Here is a 22,906-nt window from a genome sequence, read left to right on the forward strand (position 1 = left end):
CCTACGAGCAACAAACCCTAATCTTATGAAATCAATAGGGGAAGGTTGTGACAGTGATATAGAAGTTTTCAACAAAGATTATATATCACCCATCCACAAACAAGAAGCCAAACAAGCTGTTTGTAAAAGCACTATTTGCAAGCTGAAGGATGCACAACCCAAGAGCGCTATGCAAAGAAAGTAATTGCCATTGCTGTTAAAATCATTGTTATTTATCTTGTCACACCTACACATTCTATCATAACCCTATTGCTAACCATGAACCACATGTAAAGGAAGAAGGGGAAAAAGGCTTGAGAAAAGTCAAGCAGTGTCTAAAGTAATGTTTAGCGATCTACAAGAAAAAAGAGAAGAAAACAAAAATCTATGTTTCCCGAGAATACGTTTCCAGCCCTAAACCTCGGGTTTCAAAAACTGTTCCTATTTCGGGGACCGGGGGACAGTCGGAAACATTTCGAGGTCGTCCCCACAAGGCAAGAAAATAAATGCAACCTCAAAACATTAGAAACAGGCAACGCATTTCCTGATGCCATTGACCATCCTAATGACGGAGACCATCCCGAGACAGATTAAGGTTTCTGACATCCAAATAAAATATTTAATCAAAAAAAATTATTAAATGGCAATTTTTATTTTTTTTTGCCTGGTTGCAGGCCCCACCTACATAGGAGGTCAAAACAATAATAAAACAACACTAACATACAATATGTTATGTTTAATATATCATATGTTTTGCTCATTTATTTTTTGTTTTGTTTGCTTGCTGCTTGACAGACGAACTGGATGCAAAGAAAAGTTTGGAGTCGAATGTAGGCTCAGAGAAGGACGCAGGCACAGAGTTTGTGCAGTTGGACTTCAACGTCACACACAGTTTGTGCAGCTGAAGTCTGGACACACATCGCACACAGAATCTAGAGTCTGTGCAGCTGCAGTCAGGATGACAGTGAGCGTGACATTAATATGGACCAAGATTGGGGGCAGCTGTCATACTATCTTTGCTTTCATTTTGATTCTGATGTTCCAGCCTTGGAGTGTTTCACTTTTGACATTATCTGACCATTGATAGTTGATACATATAGATGAAACGATTATATGATCATTCATAATTGAAACTTTGAAAGTTTTAAGTTTAAGTCTTTAACTTGAAATTTGCAGCCTCTGCACATTTTGAGGATTATGATACAAATCTATTATATTTTTCATTCTCCCATTTGATTCAATTGATGTCGTCCTATGTTCTTATTCTTAGACTTTAGTATTCTTAGATGATGATTCGATTTGATGCTATGTTCTATGATAATTTGGTGAATGGAGTTTGATAATTTCAAATTATGTTGCTATGATGAATGTTACACTTATAATAATCAGAATTCTGAAATTCATGAGTATATTTGAAAATTCAGATACAGAGAGAGAGAGAGAGAGAGAGAGAGAGAGAGAGAGAGAGAGAGATGTCCCCTGCCCCAGCCAAAAAGAGAAACCAATTTCCCCTTCCCTGCACCCCCCTCCAATCCCCCACCTTGGAAACTCCAGGTAACAAAGAAAAAAAGTGTAATTTGTCATTACGTACAATATCTACCTACAAAGTTAAAATACTACTTTGTGTCCATCACTACTCATTTTGGCTATCAACTTTAATCTCAAACACTAGTGTGGATAGAATCAAGTACACGTCATAAAGCTGTTCATTCACGGTGATTGATTGAACAAACTTGGTGATATACATCAGGCATAAAGTTGCAGAAATTTGAATTTTTAGGGCCCTTTATAAAAAGTTCTTATTTATATTTAAGACAATGAAAACAATTATACAAGAAAAGAATGCAAGCATACAAATAGGATCGTAAAGATGTGATTAAAAGTTAGATTTGTTGTTTAGACAAGTTAAATTTGAATTAAACATGGTTATATATAATACTTGTACTGTTTCCATCCATGTTCCACCTAACAAGATCTTCAAAGACTCCCATGTTATAATCCACACAGAACATAAAGACGACAAAGAGGAGATTAACGGTTAGAAAGGCTAGAGAAATTTCTGCATCTCAAGCTAGATTCTTGCTCCAAAATGGTTGAATGTTTCAGTAGCACCAGTTCTTTCTATTTGTGTTCTTTCCGCTAGATGCAGCCAATGATGAAGCATTCATAACCTAGATAGCCTATTTTTCTGAAAATTGGAAGGAATATAGCATATAATAAATCAATTTGGATTGCTGCTCAAAGAGTTTGGGAGTTTCTAGATCTTAATAATTATACCCTTACAAGGATCGTGGGACTTGATGAAGCTGCTGCTCTATGTAGAAGGTTATCGAATAATTTGAGTTATCCATTACTTTGGAGTTCAGGGAGAGCAAAATTTCAGATCTTGAGAATTTAGCTTGTGAGCTGCACCTTTACAGGGGTTACTAGGCAGCTGGATAAAATTCTACCTGGTCTAAAAATTGTTTTCAAAGTGAAGCTTCTGAGGGAATATGAGATTATGATTGGTTAGCATGTTCTGTTGTCTGTTTTGTTTTTGTCTTGTAAACCATAAGAGAGAGAATTGGAAATTAAATTTGCAAATTATAATAAAGTTGCCTTAGGAACTTGTTGTTATTAGATTTATGTTAATTGTTGGGGAGTTACTTTTTCATAGTGAAGTCTTGAGAAGTTCTATGGGGATTTGTGCAATACTTTGTAAAGCATCCCCATATAACTTGCAATTATTATTATACATGTTAATGGTGATACTAAGGTTTTATATATTTCAGCATTCTGCACTACCAGTTTCAACAATTGATGCAACAATTTGTAAAGACCATCAAAGCAGTTTATTACTTTCATAACAGAATAAAATGAATTCCCAAAATTTAAACAGCCAATAAAGCATTACATAGTGTATCAGGCAAGATATGGAAAGATTTGAGCCAGATTTATTCAAAGTAAATAAAACTTGAAGCAATCACACACAATGGAACCCAAACAACAACAATTATTAAATAGCATTACAGATACCATTCTAAACAAAATCAATTTATGTCAGGTGTACCTCATAACGACTTCCATCTGCTGTTCTTTTGACAACGCATTGATATCCTTCTTGACTTCCTCAAATGCTATGATTTTATCATCGTCAACTTGTTTTCCTGAATCTCCAATTGAAGTTTCCTTTAACATTTTCCGCCCATGCCTCATTTCCTGCCGTTTAACAGCTTCCTGGTAGAAAGAACAACATTAAGAAATAGTAAGAGAATCAGAAGAATAATGAATAAGCTTCACACCACAGAGAAAATTTGGTTTACTTGTAGTGTTTCTTCATGGGCATCCGAATCAGAGTCACTTGCATCTTCCTCGTCCTCATCTATACCAAAGTCTTCCGGCCGAAGTGATTCTGCCTTTTTCCTTTGTAATCTTAGTACTTCGGCCTCCTCCTCTGCAGGTAGCTCTTCGTCACTAGATTGGATCTGAGTGGTACAAACAGTATACAAGCCACATTAGTATGGCATACAAAAAATGAAAACTTGAAAAACAGTTACTAAAATTTTAGTCTGTTCTTGATAAATCAAATATCATACCTCAAAGTCAACATTATCAGCATTATAATATGAATTCTTCCCTTTTCCCCAGACTGCCTTCCTATCCTCCTCCTCGGCTTCAGCTGGTTCTTCATCCATCTCGTCCTCAACTCCACCTGCCTTCTGCCTCAAATACTTTGCTTGCCTTGCAACTATTCATGGGTCATCACAAGATGATAGAAATAATATGAAATTTAGCTCAAATAATAATCAGCTAGACACCAACAAGTTTGAAACATTAAAGAAGTTAAATGAACAAAAGAAAGAAAGAACAATCTGCACAGAAAACAAGCTTGTAATAGAACCCTTAAAACCGTGATACTACTGTCCTGTAAAAAGCAGAATGCACACAATCAAGATAAGGATCTCCATACTTTTTGCAGCAAGACCGGTAAGCTGTTCCTCATCCTCACTATCCTGTAGAAATGAGGGAAATTAGCTAAAGTTTGCCCACTTCAATTTGCATCCAACATAAAGCGGAGCTGTTCAAAAATACTAAAAGATTATGGAATCATCAACATTATTTGTCTCTTAAAATCACGAGACAAAAGGAAAATGCAAATGAGTCCCATTCAGAGGTTGAAATTAGTTTTTGGAGTTTCGATAATTAATTTCCAAATTTCATACTTCTTTTTTGCTGAAATCAATGACAATAACTTGACTAGTCTAGATAAGAAACTATAAATTTATTGTACGACTTCTACTTCAAAGATTACAATTCAAAAAATGAGTTTTCCCAGCTTGAACAATTCCTTTCTTAAATGCATTGTGAATAAAGGATGGAAATGAATTAGCCCTGCGCTATTGTGACATATGTTAGGATTCATATTTCTCTCAATCCCTACCTAATGGATATTTAAGCAGTTTTTATCTTAATAAAAAAATGCTAACATTGGGATAATTAAGCAGTTTGTAAGATGAATTGTATTGTATGAGAATTCTTACTGATTCTTCCATTTCCTCGCTGCTTTCACCCTGTCACCATATATATACTCAATAAGAATCATCTCATATTATTGCAAAAACGTGAGTAGTTTTTAAAATGTGAAGAATTATTCAAACTTGGAATTAAGTCTCACCCTGCATGTCTTCAGTAACCATAAAATGAAAGACCAAGAATCAAAATCATGCATTGTCCATCTTAAATATAATAAGAATATAATATGAATTGCATGATTTTTTCACTTGCTAAATCCTTTCTAAGGTCAAACTTTCAATATGAAGTTAAGCATCCTTTTATATTATTTTCATAGCTTTGTGGACTTTAGTACATTCACACCTGGAGATCAAACACAGGCTGCTCCATTTCTTCATCTGATGTATCTGTATAATTTTGAAATATTAGACAAGCAGCTTGAAAAATCATACTTTCTACTTTATAAAATGTTATAAAAATAAATACAGGGGTTGAGTAAAACCTACCATCATCTTCATTCAAGTCCAGAGGAATCTTATCCCGCTGCTTGTGAACTGCAAACAAAACAAAAGGATACCAATTAGATTCATGCAGCAATCTCACCTACTATTTTCTAAGTGAAAAAAGGGGGAAAGAAAGGTACTTTATCACACTTTATTCGAACACTTTTTGACAAATCTGAACTATGGAAAATACATACTTTATTATTTACCCACAGAAAATAAACATGTCATAACACACAAGTGTCCCACTTTCTGACTATTATCTGGATGAAAGTCTGACCATATTTACTCCAATTAAGGTACACTCAAGTGCAATTCAGATCCACCATAAGTGAAACAAGATTGACTAAAAAGTGATAAATTATTATTTGGCATGAGCTCTTTCAGTTGGTCAATAACATGGGAAAATTTCCTTATTACATATAACATGTCAGTGTTTCCTTTGACAGTTATTCAAATGGGTACATGGATTAAAAATTTAATTCAGGTTTACAACATTTGAATCTAACCAGTTCAATACATGAAGTTCCTAATCCTTTCTACAAACAATTACAGACAAAAAGGGAACATAGTTGACACCCATACTCATTTTTTATTAGGCTTCCTCTACTTACTTTCAAAACGAAACTGATAGTGAATCAAAAATTGATCTTATCCGAAGAGAATGAGTCTGTGCTTTGTATTCAGTAGAGAGTGACAGTTTATATTATAGCAGATGACCATTCAGACTTCATATAATAAAAACAAACTTTGTGCCTCGCCGATGACAGGATGATATTGCTATTTGCAGAAATTGCATCCTACTCAATTTGCAACCCAAAAAGGCTAACAAGCAAGTATTTGTCACAAACCTGTCCACATATAACATAAAAGTTAGACCAAAGTATGCATTACAATTCTTGATGTCAAAAGAGCTCCAAACACCATTAGCTCCGATTCCAATTTGAATATTGACAGGAATAAAAAGGCATGAAACTTATTGCAAGTTTGACCTGTTGTGACATTTTTGCACCATCACCCTATTGCAAAAGGGAACCCCCTCTTTTTGCTTGTTGATAGGAGCACTTATCCCATGTAGTAGCAATTTTGGAGTCTCCAGTCAGTCAGATGAATTTGAGCAACTTGAGGTGCAAGTCATGCCCACCTGAGAAGTCAAGGAAGTTTAAAAGATGGGAGTTGTGTGAGAAATAAAGGTGAAAGGTGAAAGTTGATCTAAGTTTGAGATCCACTCACTGAGAAATAAGTATAGTCAAAATGGAGAGTTGAAATTAAGAGGACAATAGAGACACCATTTGGTGTGGAGCTAAGGTGAGAATGGAAAACAAGATGCAACCATGAGGCAATGTTTGGGCATGGAAAACATGCAGATTTGAAATCGCTGATGATAGAAGACCCTCTTTCTCTTGTACGAAATGAGCTCATCTCATCTAGTTTACATCAAAAAATTGATTGCTTTCATTATCCCCCTAAACAGGTATAGCATTGTTTCAAGAATGGGGCTGGTCATATGATAACAGGTTTTGCAAGAGATATAAAGACACGCCCAAAAACACTGAGAATGCCGCACCAGGCAAAGAAGTTAGAGTTGTGCAGATAAAAAAGGCCTAAAAAGGAAGTTAGCAACCACGAGAAAGAAATCGGAGTCCATACGAATAAGGCAAAACACTATCACCTAAGGATTTTGGGGGCTTCAAGGAGGCAGTAAGACTGTTTGGAAAAAGCAAGGGCATGGTGACAATAGGGCATCGAGTGGCATTAAGGACATAATAGACCATTTGGTGAAGACAGGTTGAAACAAAAAGTCGCAACCCATACAAGAATATCAAATATTCGTACCATCGCATTTGCAGTAGAACACTACAGTAGTTGATTGAAGTTCCAAGCAAAAAACACATAACTAATTTCACAGGCACAAAACAACAAAGAGAAGATAGTCATTGATGAATTCCAGCAAGAAGAAGGATTGGAAAAAGTAATTACAAATGGCTTCAAGCAGTTCATCCCGCATGAACAAGGATGCAAGGACATAGCCCTCTAGTGTAAAAATTGCAAGAAGAATGGATACAAAGTCAAGAAAAAAGAAGTAAATACAGCTAAAGGTGCTAGGCAAACTCACATCCAACATAAGGAGGATGTGACACCACAAAATGTAGTTTTTTGAGGGCTCAATGGATTGTAGTGCAAAAAATGGCGGCAAGAAACAATAGACACTGATTTGGTGAAGCATAATATCAAGAAGGCAAAGGTTCATTAGACCATTCAAATGCTCATTTTTTGTAGTTGGGATTATTAAGATGCACTTCGTATATTGGTGAATACCTTCGACAGTTTATACGCAACAATTCTTTAAAATACTTAGGCATGATCTCAAGCATTCCTTCACAACTACCAAGTTTAGATGAGTGTTCGCATTCTTGGTAGAAATGGAAGGAAAATTGATTTGAAAGCCAAGAAGATGCCTCACGACAATAGAATACTTGATACAATTGGTTTCACGTACTCTCATGCCAACAAAGATGGACTTTGTCGCTAGGGCCTCCAAGAGCAAAGGGATGAAGAAGCCTTAAATGCAGAGAGACCATAGCGTTGTCTCATGGATATGGTGAAGAGGAAACTCGTTGGTTCTAATCAAGCTTCGTATATTGCCCTCATGCAAATCTTCCTAATTAGTGGTATTAGGAATGAGTTAGTGTATGATTGAGCATCTTTGTTGGCAAACCGAGTGTACGAGTTCCTTACCCTACAGCACAGAACCTTTTATATGCCACATAATGCAATTGGCATGTTCCTGGATGCTACACAAGCATCGATTCCGCTAGGTGAGCTCGAGGTGAAGCCTGAAGGTACCTAGGCAACTGACGAACCTCCAGTTTTTTTACAGGAGACATTTGGTTGTGGGTAGTGCACTTGTTGGGCAAAAGAGGAAACACAAGTGGTCTCCAAATCAAAGTTGGAGAGGATCTAGATAGTAGGAGGGAAGCAGCTACTAAGACTTCTAGTACATCATACAATGGCCTATAGATGGTCGATTGTGGTAAAACATCCTCATGAAGATAAGAAGTCCAAAATGGGAACTTCCCAAAAAGAAAAGGAAAAACATGACAAGTGGTGTCCTTGTAGTTGAACCATTGTCCGGATTGAGAACTTCAGAGAACAACAAAGCAGCTTCCTAAATTTAGCCCGCAATGATTAAAGTAGCTTTTCCTAATTGAAGTCTATATATTAATCCTACTTATTTCATTATTACACAAAATTCGGGAAGCGAGTTGAGAAAAGAATTTGTGAAAGTTTTTTGAAGCTAATTTTTTTAAAGAAATCTTGAGGAGAGAAATTTCATGGAAGGAGATTATTTGCAATAAGTCAGAAAATTCAAGGAAAAGACATTATTTTCTCTATGAGAGAAATCCTTGTGCTAGAGAGAGAATGCAAAAATTTAATTAAATTTGCAAAGTTTTCTCTCCTCAAAGGACAGTCTACTTGCAAAGGAGAAGTTGTGTTTGTTTTATTCATTTCCTTGTATGCTCTTATGCATGTTTTAATTCTTTTTTACATAAAGGTGAAATGGTAGAACCCTGAGGAATGAATGTGACCAGGAAGCAACTAATCAAGACTGAGCAAAGAGGATTCTATCATGAATCCAAAATTGCTTAGAAATGGGCAAATGCCCTTGATACCAATTTCGGATGCTTGGATATGAACAAGTTCAACAAGAGAATGTTCAGATACAAGGCTCATCAACCAACACATTTGGCTACCCAGATTATAAGCAATGGGATCGTAGCTACAATTGCATTTCTTCCAACTTTTGAACATGGAGAATTGATGATGGCATGTGCAAAACACTAAAATCCCAGAGATGGAAAAATCAATGATTCATATGGAAATATGGAACTTGGTTCATTTAGTTTCCAACTTTTTTTTACATCACAGTACAAGGATTCTCTATGCAGACACATAAACGCCTGAGATATCCCATTGATAAAATGGTCTTACTAGAGATCACTCAACAATTGACGATTTATGATACAATTCAAAAAGATGAAGTTAGGGATAGAATACACCATTTCCATAAGGGAATATAAGACTGAAATGTGTCCATGCTTGAAGGCAACTAAGAGATCATCAAACGAGTTGCACTTCTTTTATTTGCCTATATTTTGAGAAGACCAAAATATGATTCGTACAAAGTCATAACAGAGGCAGGTAAAAGATATCAACACAAAAAGCACCTTGAGGATTTCTGGGCTAATGTTACAAATAAAAATGAAATTAGAAAGATGATGTATTCTAGGTTGCAACTGACATGATCAGAGCATGCAAGATCTTTAAGTGCTTGAACAAATGGAAGAGGATCTAAACATGATCCGAAAAGGGTATAACCCAAAGAAGAAAAAAAACATCCATCCCAATGACAGGTCAAGGAAGGAGATTGCAAACATTGATACATTATTTGCACAAGTCTTGGATTTCACAAAGTGGTGGATGGATCAATTGTTCGATAGACTAAATGTACTTTAGCTTAACATATAAGTTGATGGTCATCAATCACTGAGAGATGAGAGACCAAGGCAACCATCAAGAGGAAGATTGGAAGGAAAGATTCCATTAGAAAGTGCAAAACAAAGAAAAGGAAAAAGTTGCCCAAGAAGTGCAACCAAGGAGTAGGCCAAATATTCAATTGAAGAACCTTAATAGAAGATACAGAGATCGGGGAATGTTCCATCTTCAGCAAAAAGTGGAGACAAGCAAAAGAAAAAAAAAAGAGGATTACATGGCCAGATCGATGCAAGATGAGGAAAGTATTACCCTAACATGAATCTGCGCAAGGAGGCAGAGAACAAGATGTTGCCACTGAGGAAACTCTTGGCACAATTTAAGAAAGAGAAATTATGGGCAAAAAGGCTCCCAAGGAAGAAGCATACTCCTATAGTAAAGCCAAAAATTTCTTCTATAGAGGTAGCAGCTCCTAAGATAGTAGTAGAAAGTCTCGGAGCTGGGGAGAAATTGATATTAGGGCAGTACAAATGCAATGGCAATTGACAATTCAAAAGGATCACAGTACTGTTATTCAAAAATGGTTAAAGCAACTGATACAAAGAAGTAGAGAGATAGAGGTTGACCCGACAATCGAATTGTAGGAATCCTAAACCAAGTCAACCATTCAAGGGAGAAAGGAAGAGCAAAGAAATCTACAGAAGTCATAAGGGGCGAATCCAAATGCATAATTTTGCAGTTTGCAACACCTACGTGTATAAGACAAAAGATCTTATCACTTCAGATGAGTACCATGTAACAGAAATTGATCTAGTCCAAGACTCTCAGGAGAAAGTTGTTGAAGATTTTGATGATTCCACACTGCCCATGAAAGATAAGATGAGACAATTGGAAGAGAAATATCTGAAATAGTAGAGCATGATCAAAGCGTTGTGGGAACACATAAACAGTCTACCTTGTCTAGTGAGAGAAGAAAGCCCATCTATAATATACCCCTTCCTTTAGTTGTTTCACAATGAGATTAACCTACAAAGATTTGTTAGTAAAAACTATTAAATTTAATTATAATAATTAATATTTAGATATTTATTTGTTTATACAGTCTTTAAGGATTCCTTCAAATCAGGCTTCCTAACCCTCTAGGAGGATCCCATGTGTTCTAGAGAATGGTCCTCGATTATTCTTGTTTTCCTTGAAACTATATTCAAGTTGGGATTCATAACCCTCTGGGAGGACCCCTTGTGGTTTACAAACGACCTTCGATTATTAGTCATCTTCCTTAAAAGGTATTCCTTAAGCTCTATAGGATTTGCCTATCAAATCCCCTATATTTCCCTTGAATGCCATCACATTTTATTAATATGAATTGAAACCAATCTATCTTATTCTATTTTCAAATGATTCCAATCTAAATTATCTTTTATTCCATAATCATAAGTTCTTGTTTGTTAAATCTTGTTTTATTTTTCATCTATGTCCTTATGAAAAGTCACAACCCTTCATAATCATAATCCTTGCAAAAAGTTACAACGATTCATAACTAAAACATTTTTGAAGAGTCGCAACCATTGATAATTACAGCCCTTTCGAAAAGTCACATCCTTTCATCATTTCAACCTCTTGAAAAAGTCCCTTTTTTATTTTATTCTCATTCTTTTCTCCTTCCATTAATCTTTCTTTTAGTCCTATCTTCTTCTCTTCTTCACTCTTCTTTCAAATGAACTCTCCTTCCTTTTATATCTTAATTTGAAGAAGCCACATCTCTTTATTACATATCTCTTGACTTTTCATTAGATTTAGTTAATTTCCATCATTTTATATTATAATATTTATTTACTTTTTATTTTATGTTTATTATCATTTATTATCAAATTGTATTTAGAAAGGTAATTCTGTTAGGAGTCATTACATACATTTAGTACATTGATCCTTATTAGAGGACTTGACAATGTTAAAGGTCTCAACCATATTAGGAGTTGTATTACAAAAAAAAAGTTAACTAATTAATAAGAACTCACTGTCCAATTACAAAGAAAGTAATTATAATATCAAAATGACTATACTGACATCACAATGCCTAATTAGTCTGCAATGAAGCTCGCATCTGATCTGATCCAGCATCAAGGCTCGCATATAACCAACATAACACCAACATAGCATCAACACCAATGCTCACATACGAAATCCATTATCCCTTTATACCATTCACAATTATTTGTATAGTTCGCTAGCAAAAAATCTTCATTAAACCGTGTGGCACAAACTACAAAATGAAATATTACACAATGTTATCCAAGGGTTAACATCGAGGATATCATTCCTACAATGCCAAGCAATTGAATTGGTAAAACAATTTAATTACTCAAACCATTTTGCGCGATCTCAAAATAATTTCCTGAATGGTTGTTATGCTCTACCAGTTTTACTTTATCTCAATAAAACATGTGCCAACCAACATATAAACACAGGCAGTCATACATGCAGTACATATACATTGTATATTACCATAATTCAAAATTATAGCCATATCTGATACATATTTTGTGCTCGCTGATCAAAATTGTTCATTTGAATATTGCTTTCCTGCATTATACTTAGGCATTTTTCATGAATGTTTTCCATCAAAATTGATTATGTGATTAAGCGATCTTACCAATTGAATATGTTGCCATCGATGACATCTATGCCTTCAATATTGATCACTTGCCAACAATCTCCCATTGATGGCAACACTTAATGAAAAATGACCAAGTGTCAATGCCAAATCAAGACTTCCAACTAAAACGATATATATACTCTATTTGTACTTCCCCATACATTATACTGTATATCTCCTCACTTTGCACTACACTACTCCCCCTTTGACATCAATGGCAAAGCCGAGGTACAAAATGCTATATACTAGTCAAAAAAATTGCATCAAGGCCAACAATATGCTACACAAATCTTAATACATCCACAAAATTCACCTTCAACGCTTCAAAATCAATGTCTCATGACTTCTTCAAGTTCTCAGCCACCTGAATCTCACCACATAAGGCACATGTGGCTATCCCGGGTGCCTCCAAATCGGTTGGTCTAAATAATGCATATGACTGTTGTTGATGCCAGTTTTGTATCACTTACATAACATATTAGTAATTGGATATCCGATACGAAGTATCAAACATACAATTCCTCTCTTGAAAAGTTATTGCTCATGGGATATGAGAACAACTCCAATGTTCCTTACACTTATGGATACTCACTCAGTTTTATCGATATGATTCGTTGGTAATCATGTAGGCGGCCTTACGCAAATTGTTGAGGATGACTTGGACTTTAGTGGGATGATGGAGATGGTGGTTTAGTGTGAATGCTAGATGATGTAGATGGGAAAGTGATGGTGGTGGAAGGAGAATGGTTCTTACAATTGGTGTGTTCTGATACTTGACTTACTTCTCTAACTTCCCCCTCTAGACTTCGACGACTTAGCTACTCACTATTCTACTCCTACTATGAATGGAAGGTTAGCAAATGGACGGGGATCGAACCTAATGAAGGCTAACCAACGGCCCCACCTCCACAGATGCAATGATTCAAAGGAAAATGAACTAATTTATCACACAAGGCTTCCCAACCAGCCGCTAGGATGCTAGTGGTCTAGTATTGATCCCTATCAAACATCTAGTAATGCTACCATACAGCGATCCATCTACTTTGCTCTTGCTTAAACAACTTGAAATGCAACCAACTTTAACAACTTGAAAAGAAATTTAACTCTAACTATTTGGAAGTAGAAAACATGCAATAACACCAAAGGCTCTTAATCACCATGCAAGTCACAACAATTAGAAAGAAATAGCGAATTTTGGCATTATCTTAGCAACAATTTCTCCAACCCTTTACAAATGAGAGCAAATGGCCTTATATAGGGGCCAAAAATACAACGGACAGTGTTGATCAAAACAAGATCAACGATCCAAATTGGATCCTCAAAACCCTATTGAGGGTTGTCACCCCATCAGCCAATGAGAAGCCACCACCTCATCAATGGAACAATGAAAAAAGTGCAAAAAGTGGCAACCAATGAGAAGGCACCAAAATGGTGGCCAATCAAAAATAGACACTCGTCCTATTGTAGAAGAAAGAGAATTGCCACTTGGGCTTACATCAAATGATCTTCTAATATAAATCTTCCCTTTTCTTTCATTTTCTTAGCTAAGGCAATGAACTTAGCTAGCCTTTTGTTTACTTCTTCCATAGGAGGACAAGGTGTGTGCTTCGCCCTAAGTTCCGCTGACTTCACCACGCTACTTGCTGCTTGCTGCTTGTAGTATCTTTTCATGATCCTTCTCATAATCTTTTGCGAATCCAACAAAAGCATTGGGGGAGGTAAGGGTGTTCAAATGTCTCTTCTTGATAGTAACCTTTCCTAGCTCATCCAATCTCGATCCAAGCTTTGCTTCATTGATGTCCCCTTCTCTGATATCTTCAAAATCAAGTGTTATCCCAACGTCGCTCATCATGGTTGTAATGGAAGTATCAACGCTTGGGCTGTGATGTGCAACCGCCTTCTGTATATCTTCTTTGCCAAAGGGGATTGTCCTTCCTTTAGTCTGTCCTTCATCCATATCATGTCCACTGTACCAATATTGGTGTCGGTTATTCGCTTCATTTTCGAAAAGAAAGGTATTTTGGGCATCATATCCTCTTTGTCTTTCTTAATGATTGTCCGCTTGGGATTCTTACTTGCACTAACATCCTCCATCTCGTCACCCTATTACGAGATGGTAGAGTGGTGGACCAGAAGGCAAGTAGAACCAAGGGAAGCAATCCTTAGACTAGAACGAAAAAAGGATGTCAGCTTAAGGACCCCTTTCAACTCTAAATGATTAAAATTCACCTTAACCAATAGCCAGACAGTGACTTTTTGATAGGATCAAACCTCAAGAACTTCAAATCCCTTCCAAATCAGAATTTTACCATGTAATTCATCTACAAATAAAATCGCCCAACCTAGGGCAAAAATCGCAGCTCCTTGCAAAAATTAGAATTCAAAAAATTGCCAACACCATGAAAAAAATCTGCCTTCCCACCAAAAAAATCGCTAAAGACAAGGGCCAAATCTGCCCTTAAGAAAAATCGCCAAAGACAAGGGCCAAATCTGCCCTCAAGAAGGAAAATCGCCAATAATGGAGAAATTTGAACTGCCCTTGCAAAGTGGCCCAATAAGGAGAAAATCTAGCTTGAAACAAATTCACCAAACACCAAATCTGCTCTTCACAAGAAAACTTGCCCAAGCATGGAAAAGAATGAATGAGGAATGAGGGAGAAAAGGGGAAGGATCTCCTCTTATACCCAACTCCACATGTCTTCCCAGCTAGCTGACTTGGACCTGGAGGGGAGAAAAAACAAAAATTAATTCAGGCCCACAATTAAATATTTAGCCAAAATTAATTTTGCCATGATGAAAATTAACTTTTTAAATTGCCATTTGGAAGAAAATTGCAACAAGAAAATAAATAATGCCTTAGATGTGTTAAATATTTTCATGTAATGAAGATTTAGTAATTAATATGTCATTAAAATTGGATTTTGGCTAACCAAAAGCCATTTTTCAATATTAAATTACGAATTTCATTAAAGGCAAAAAGTTTTCAAAGCAATTTTAATCTATTGAAACCAAATTTTGCAATTTTATCCAAATCAATTTTGCTATGCCTTTTAGATTTTTTATGACAAAAATAAAATTGCCTCTAGAGTCAAAAATCGATTTTGCAATTTAGCCTCATTTCTACAAAATTAAAATTTTCACCAAAGAAAAATTTAAGATTTTCCAAAACTCAAGTCTAACAAAATTTCCCTTTTGAAAGATTATTCAAATTTACACAATTATATCCGGATTTTCAAAAGAAAACGTCTAAGTACAAATTTACAATTTTGTCCTACCAAATGTTGCATGTTGAAATTTTGTTCGGCCCAAGGATGAAATTGGTTGCTCTGGAAAATCAAGAGAAACCGGGTGAAAATAAGCTCTCCCCATTTGACCCGAAGGTGTCCAAGGCTCAAAATTCTCAAAACTCAAAAAAAACTTTTGGACAACTTCAAAAACTATTGCCGACGCAATCAAAAAATGGGGTCCCCAAAAAATATTGGGGCAATGGTGTGAAAACCTCACAACAATTGCTTAGATAACTCTAACAATTCTAACTCAATCTACATAATCTTCAATTTAGGAGTCAATAAGCTTCTTAAAAGTGCAAATCTTAGAATAACTTTGTCCTTCTCTCTCTGAAGAATAGTGATTTTGTCCATCGCTTTACTCACAAACTTATCAAATCTGTAACATTCTGACCAAACTTCTCAAAAATTGATGCTAGCTTATCTAAGTTATCATCCTCTTCCTTTATACACTTATCGACATCTTTTACATGCTTAGCTGATCTCACTTACTGAATATTCACTTTCTTGCCCTCATAGATACAAACCTTAATATCTTTGATGTATTCACCTATCAATTTGATATCATTTGCAATAGAAGCACATACCTTTGTGAATATTTATACTTTGTATTCCTTCTCTACCCTATCTTTGCTTGCTTGCTCCAGTAATGAAAAATGTGCATCATAATCATTAAGTATTGTCTCCATGTTATCCACGGCACCATTACTTTGAAAAGTCATTTGCATAGGGAGTACTTTGCTAAATTTGTTCAAGGCTCTGCTAAGTACCCTTGCCTTCTTTTCAGTCTTCTTCTACAATCTTTCCTTTGCCATAGCAAAGGCCATCAAGGATATCTTCATCAATGCATTTACATCATAGGATTCTAAGTCTCCTTCCTTATCCATGCTAGCAAGTGCTTTGCTTAAACAACTTGCTAACAATGTCGTCGTCCCTGATGTAGTGGGAGTCTCAGTGAGACTTTCCACTTTCCTCACTATCGTCTCAAATCCATAGCAACATTATCCTTATTAGTAGGATCAATGTTACTTGCTGCAACTTGTGGAAAATGACATATTGTTTGAATTATACTCTAATCTACTGACCAAATAGTGATAAATGAAATTTTACCTTTTCATTAATCACCTTCTAATTTCTTCCTCTGTCATTATGTCTTCTTTTTCTTTATTTTCTCTCTCCTCTTGATTTTCTTCCTTGCTTATTTCTTAAGCCTCATTTTGAGCTTCAAGCATGATCTCATGGATGTCATCATTAGAGATGACATTGCCCAAAAAGACGCATTTCTATCCTTTTCCTCCTGAGAGGGATCCAATGAAATAGGTATACTAATACAAAAAAATCAAGTTGTTGAATTGTGCTAAAGAATTGGTTCACATCTTTTGCTTCCTCTAATGGTGTGACATTTTGTTCTATAATATTTATACCTTTAGGTCTTGGTGCAAGCACTCTTGTAGTCAATTTCATCCAAAACTTCTGCAATAGCTTTCTCTATTTCCTCTACAATTTCCTCGTATAATCATGCCATGATCTTCACTATCCTAATATTGTTTCTCATCTTACTCCTAGCTCTACTCAATAGATCTTTCATTTCATCAATTATTACTAAGGTAAAAAGATTGTGCAATATATGTTCCCTTATTCTCTTATCCTCTTCTAGTGCTAATTGTCTCCTTATATCCAACTTATCATACAGATCATCTGGAATACTGCCCTTAATTTGTAGCAAACACCTTATGAAGTTCAACAAATATTTAATGACAAAATCTTCCAATAATTTCTAATCATTTTCTTCATGCCTATTGTGGTACTTTTCCAAGTGATCTATCTTTCCTTCCTCCTCAATTCTACCAGTTATTTCCTCCATTTTTGGCTTCCATTTTTTCTTTTCATCCTCTTTCTTCTCCTTGATTATGGTTTCTCGATTGTTACAAGTTTCTCTTTTTCTTTCTTAATTGCCATGGTCTTTGTAATCTTTGGCTTCTTCGAACTTCGCCCTTGAACTTTGGCCTTAGGTCTAGGAGTCCTAGAAGACTTCGTTGTTGTTGTTCACTCTATTTATCAATCTTAGCAAGTGGAGTCAACTTGCTAGACTTCCTTGTAGCCCTCTTAGGTACAGGTGTTACCTCAATCTCAACAACCACTTCTGATGGTACATTTGGTACCTCAAGTGATTGCACATCATCAAGAACATCTTCTATAATCTACTTTGTGCTAAGCTCACCAAGTTGTGCTTTTTTTGCTTCTTCATGCTCCTTTCTAAGGGCAGACATCTGCAATTTTATCAACCATTTTATCTATCTTTATTTTCCTAGAGCCTTTACTATGCTCTTCTCTTACCTATCTAAGCTTCTCTTTGTATGTTCCCCATCTAACAGTGTTAGGATCTCTAGCAGATGCTAGAACTACTTCAATATATTGCATTAACATATCATGATCAACCTCATAGGCCATGGGATGGATCCATTTAACCCTTGGTTCAGCTGCCTCCAAGCTTGTATAGTCAATTTCTACCATAAAGCAATTTGTCTACATATTTTTCAACTATTTGCTTAGTAATTCTAACCCTTTGCTTCATTTACCTCTGAAAACCTTTGAATAAACCAAACGAGTCACTACCAATCATTGGTTTAAGTTGCATCCTATAATGTTTTGTGATTAAAACTGCAATTGGGATGTCATCTCTCCAAGCATGTGGGTCCATGTTAGGGAATTTGTGAATAATGTGGAAGAATAGGTGTAGTATTAGAGATCCAAATCTGAATGCTTGTGATTTGTCATGATCCTCCTAATATTTCTCTAACAGTTGTTGTCTTAAGGTTTTCACATACATCATAGTGCTCATGCTCAATTACCATTTTGCAAGTTGTTTGAATCAAACCAATTGAAACTAAGTTGTTTATGCTACTGTAATACATTTTCTAGCCAAGAAATTTAGAACTTAACCTCGCATCATGTCATCCTTTTTCGATGAGGGTCATTGCTCACTTGTCCCACTTAGAGCCAGTGTTTTTCTCAACTTCCTTCTTAACAAGCCTAGTCACAATAGGAATTATACCAACAATATCTAAACCAGATACCAAATGGATCGATTCCTTGGTATTTTTCACTGATTGATCACTAAGCCAAAAGAAATGATAATGAATCCTGCTAAGTACATTTTTTATCCATTCAACCTCCTGAAACTCTTCAAAGTGTTTGAACTCATCTTCGAATGACCTATCATCGTTATAGATGCTTCCCAAATCTTCCCAAATGTCTTCATTTCCAATTACCTCATACTTACAGTTAATATATGCTCTTATGTCCTCAACATGAAGAACATTGTCGGCAGTTTACAAAAATGCTCCCTGCAGGTCGTCTTCCATGGATTTAAATGGATGTTTCTTAAACAAATACCTAGGTCTCTCCTCAACATTGCAAATTTGTGGCTTATCCATGTCTATCCAACTAGATTGAACACTTAACACTTCCAAACAAAGCTCGCAAAACAAATAAATACCTTTTGACATCGTCGAGGTATGGTTTGCACAAATTCATTTGAAATCTTTGCTTAATCACTCAAATCTCCTTCTGCTCGCTCTTTTCCAACTCTAGCAACTCAAATGGTGAAGAAACACTCATTACGAATTTCTTTGTCATTAATGTGTTGGGTCGCATTTCATAAAGCTAGTGCATAAGCAGAGCCTACACAAACTCACAGTAATCTCACATACCACCATATTAAGACCTGCGAACAAAGATATTGAATCTCTCTATCCTGATATACCTAACTTTAAGCTTGCTCTGCTTAACTCTGCAAACTCAGGGTCTTAGTATTTTCTACTTAATTACTCCCCCTTAGGCTATGTTAGCCAATTAGGTTCATGAAAAGTGTTCAGTGCTAGGCATTGATTCTCCCTTTTCTACAATAACATTTTGCTCCTTTTCTTTCCAAACCTTCCCATTACCACCATTGCTCTCTTTCGCAAATGTCATGTTGATGTTCTCATAGTTAGTGTGATTAACAATATTATTCCTTCTTTAATTGTCACTATTCATTTTGGTTTCTTCACCGTATCCGTGGCTTTGCAGACTTCAGAGGCAACCGACTCACATATTCTTACTTGGCTTATTGTTCCTTTGTCGCAATTACGAAGCCCATTGTTGGTATTCTCAAGTTGCTTCCCAATTGAGCTTGATCAAGATCGACATTGACTGCCTCCCTTCAGTTCTCACTAGACGCTCTCGCTCACCTCCTCTCTTCACAACAAGAATTGAATGAACATGTCAAACTTGATACATAGACAGTACATCACCACAACTTGGTGCAATCCTAGTGGGGGATTATACTTGAGGATGGCCTTTTATGTTGAGCAATTCTTAGAAATTCAGGATGGGATTATTGTTTGCCCGAGCTAGTTGTCTCAACGTTGGTGCCACGCCCTTCGCATCTCCCTGGGGTCCTTCAGAGTTAGCTCCCACTAGCTCCAATACAGAACAATCACCACTTGGACAAAGAAGACCAGGTCTATCAACTATGCACCTTGGCTAAGTTTGAGACAGTGACCCACTTCATTTTTTGTTGCCACACCTACTACGCGATAAGAGGGAGATTTATTGCTTATTCAGAGAGTACTAATCCCTGACTACTTTCTTTGGCTATACGGATCAGAGGTGTATAGCACTTTACCTCCGCGAGACTATACAGCTCTGCGACAACATCCTACAACTCCTATTCCCCCAAAGATAGGTCTTTGATTAGCTCATCACCGCCTTTTTCTCACCCTCGTCTCTAGCACGGGGGTTGAAACAACATCCAGTATCTCTACCATTAGTCACTCCATATTTGTGAGACACCACAATAGTTTTACTCGTTAGTGACACTCCTTCTTGCCCTAGCCCATATCCTTCGATGTTGGATTTCTTTCAGCAGAGGAAGGATCCCTAGTCCTTGCCTTGGTGTTGGTTCCTTTATTTCTTTTGTTGTCTTGCTTGCTCTTTTCCAAGCACCATTTGGTGTACCTATGATCCGTCGCTTCTTTGGTTGTATCAGTCCCTTAGATCCTTTTGGTGGTCTCTTGTTAGACATTAATAAATTTATCTTATCTGATACTAGGCATTCTTACATTATTCACAAATCCATTGAATCTACAGCATCTAATTGTATGCCCTAGATTATTACACTTGTAACATGTAACAACTGAATTTCCATACCTTGGTTAATCCTAATTCATTTGCAATCTGCAATTTCTAGCAATGTGCCCAAAGTTGTTACATTTGTACCATGTGACTCCCGTAGATATGACAATGTTTCCAATAAATCTTCTTCCATTGACACTAGATCTTTCATTTGTTCTTTCATTTGTTCTCTAATTAGATCTAGCTTTGCATTCATGTCACTTATGTCCATAAAGCAAACAATTGACACAATAGACAATAAAATCTTTAGTATCAGTGTTACCATTACAGTTCTTCATGTGTCCATACTTGTTGCATGCATAGCATCTTCTCTTGATCTTCTTTGTTAGCTCTCTAGGTCCTTGATTTTGAATAGTTAATTGAAAAGGATCTTGCATTGGTCTCTCATTTGCTTCTTTAGAACATTCACCATCATGATATTCAAATCTATTCATGTCACCTTTAGGTATTTGTTGTTATAGATGTTCATCGAGTTTGTCACTCCTTGAGTAAAACATCTCAAGCTATAACTTTGCTTCCACAAGCTCACCCTTGACAATATTGGTATATCTCTCAAGTTCTTAATAACTAGATCTTGAATCTTGAAGTTCGAATTTTACCTTTCTAAGCTATGCATTCATCTGTCTTTCTTTTCAGATTTGCTTCAAGTTCCTCTCTTTATGTTTTTCCATCTTCAATCCTGTTGGCCATCTGAAGTGAAGTGATATCAAATTCATGTCTTGGTGTTTGATTCTCCTTCTGAATTTTCTCAACCAAATCTAACTCATCTTCATCTGATTTAGGTTCTTTGATTTGCTCAACAAGTTCCTTCCTCTTTATCCTTGAAATATCAATCTAATCTTTTAGTATCTTGATGTAATCACGTACATCTCTCTTAGCTTCAATTTTAGTCTTTCCTTTTTTGATGTTAGCTCTAGCCAAATCATCCAGTGTTGCATCAAAATTACTTTGTAAGTTGCTTACATCCATCAGGATCCTCCTCAAGTTGTAAGACTTCTTCTAGGGATCTAAGCTCCAATACCAATTGTTAGAATCAAACAACACTGGGTGAATCAATCTTGCAACACTTTCAAACCAATTTACAACTTTGTAACTTAAACATAAACATCCACATATGGCAATACAGCAAAGTAAAGCAGAAAACCATAAAGAACTCATAACACTGTGATTTGTTTTCGAATAAAACTTGGCTAAGAGAAAACCCTAGTGGGGATGGTACCCAACAACTTATACCCATTTGCAAGAGGAATCACCCCAGCGCTACAAAGAATAAACCCTCATAGTTTCGTCACTGTGTACCCGAAATGAAGAATCAAAACAGTTAAGTGCTGCCCATCCATATAGTTATCTCTCCCCTCACCCCAACACAGCAATTTAGCCAACCCAAAGCTTTCAATGGCCAACTTCAAGCTGATAAACAAGAAAGGCATAGACTGTATTTGTGGTAGTTAAGAGGATAACGTTGCTTGAATTACAATACTATCTGCTTAGTTTATTTGTGTGTCTAACATTACATGCCCATTTCACCTAATTGTATGGTTCGCATTAGGACTCAAAGATTCCGCATCAACTTTATTTATAGAGCATCCTTCGAAAAAAAATTGTACAGAAAGAAATATCATTGATCGTGTATCGAAACATTCATTAGAAATCATTCCGTGTGAAATTTTCCTAGAGCTGGCTTCATAAACTCTATGAACTGCCAATGATTGAACTAAAAAATCTAAAATTTCTTAAAACCTTGATGATGAATCTTGCCGACCACTGTCGAAAACAAACTATCCAATCTTGTCCAATAATTCTTAGACATTTTGTAAAAAATTAGGGTTACGGTATAAGAATTGAAATTAAAACTTGAAGCCAAGTAAGCAAACTGGTTTTCAAATTTGAACTTACAGACGTCAACTTCATCGTCCATGCCTTCCTCGGATAAAACATTCATATCCCCTTGTGGCTTTTCTCTTTTTTTTCCTGCTTTGCCGCTAAATTGCTGTTTCTGTTTGTTCTTACCTCGCCCCATTGCTGGCAGAGTAGAAATTTACAATGCTGCGCTGCAAATTCAGAAAAATGTAAAATAAAAATGTCCGACGTGTAAAATAAAAATGTTGGACGAGTATGTTTTGTTTGTGTTGGAGTTGCGTGTGTAGACAGGATTTAGGGTTTAGAGGAGAAGCGGTTTGAATTATTTGTGCCGGGACTATATATCTTTATTTCGATTTGACTGTTAAAAGTATTAGAGATTTTTTTCTTAAAAAATAAATAAAATAAAAATGTCGGACGAGTATGTTTTTTTATTATTATTAGTTCTTGGCGTAGCA

General features: G+C 36.1%; 1 protein-coding gene across 2 annotated transcripts in view; it reads right to left on the reverse strand.

The window, feature by feature from the left end:
- EMB2777 (Sas10/U3 ribonucleoprotein (Utp) family protein) overlaps positions 1–22,681 on the reverse strand; it is an 84,606-nt gene extending 61,925 nt beyond the window's left edge. Inside the window, exons 1-8 of one of the 2 annotated variants that reach the window (XM_089795352.1) lie at positions 22,485–22,681; positions 4,977–5,024; positions 4,834–4,877; positions 4,500–4,529; positions 3,929–3,971; positions 3,555–3,706; positions 3,282–3,443; positions 3,029–3,195 (exon numbers count right to left, since the gene is read on the reverse strand). In XM_089795352.1, the coding sequence (XP_089651478.1) occupies positions 3,029–3,195; positions 3,282–3,443; positions 3,555–3,706; positions 3,929–3,971; positions 4,500–4,529; positions 4,834–4,877; positions 4,977–5,024; positions 22,485–22,608 (770 nt within the window). In that variant the 5' untranslated portion in view covers positions 22,609–22,681. The remainder of the gene's footprint in view (positions 1–3,028; positions 3,196–3,281; positions 3,444–3,554; positions 3,707–3,928; positions 3,972–4,499; positions 4,530–4,833; positions 4,878–4,976; positions 5,025–22,484) is intronic. The other variant, XM_089795353.1, reaches the window with a different exon arrangement.
- Between the last annotated feature and the right edge of the window lie 225 nt (positions 22,682–22,906).

Source organism: Cupressus sempervirens, chromosome 8 (genome assembly GCF_028749045.1).
Source record: "Cupressus sempervirens isolate cs-2001-9-10 chromosome 8, ASM2874904v1, whole genome shotgun sequence".
NCBI classification, from domain to species: Eukaryota; Viridiplantae; Streptophyta; class Pinopsida; order Cupressales; family Cupressaceae; genus Cupressus; species Cupressus sempervirens.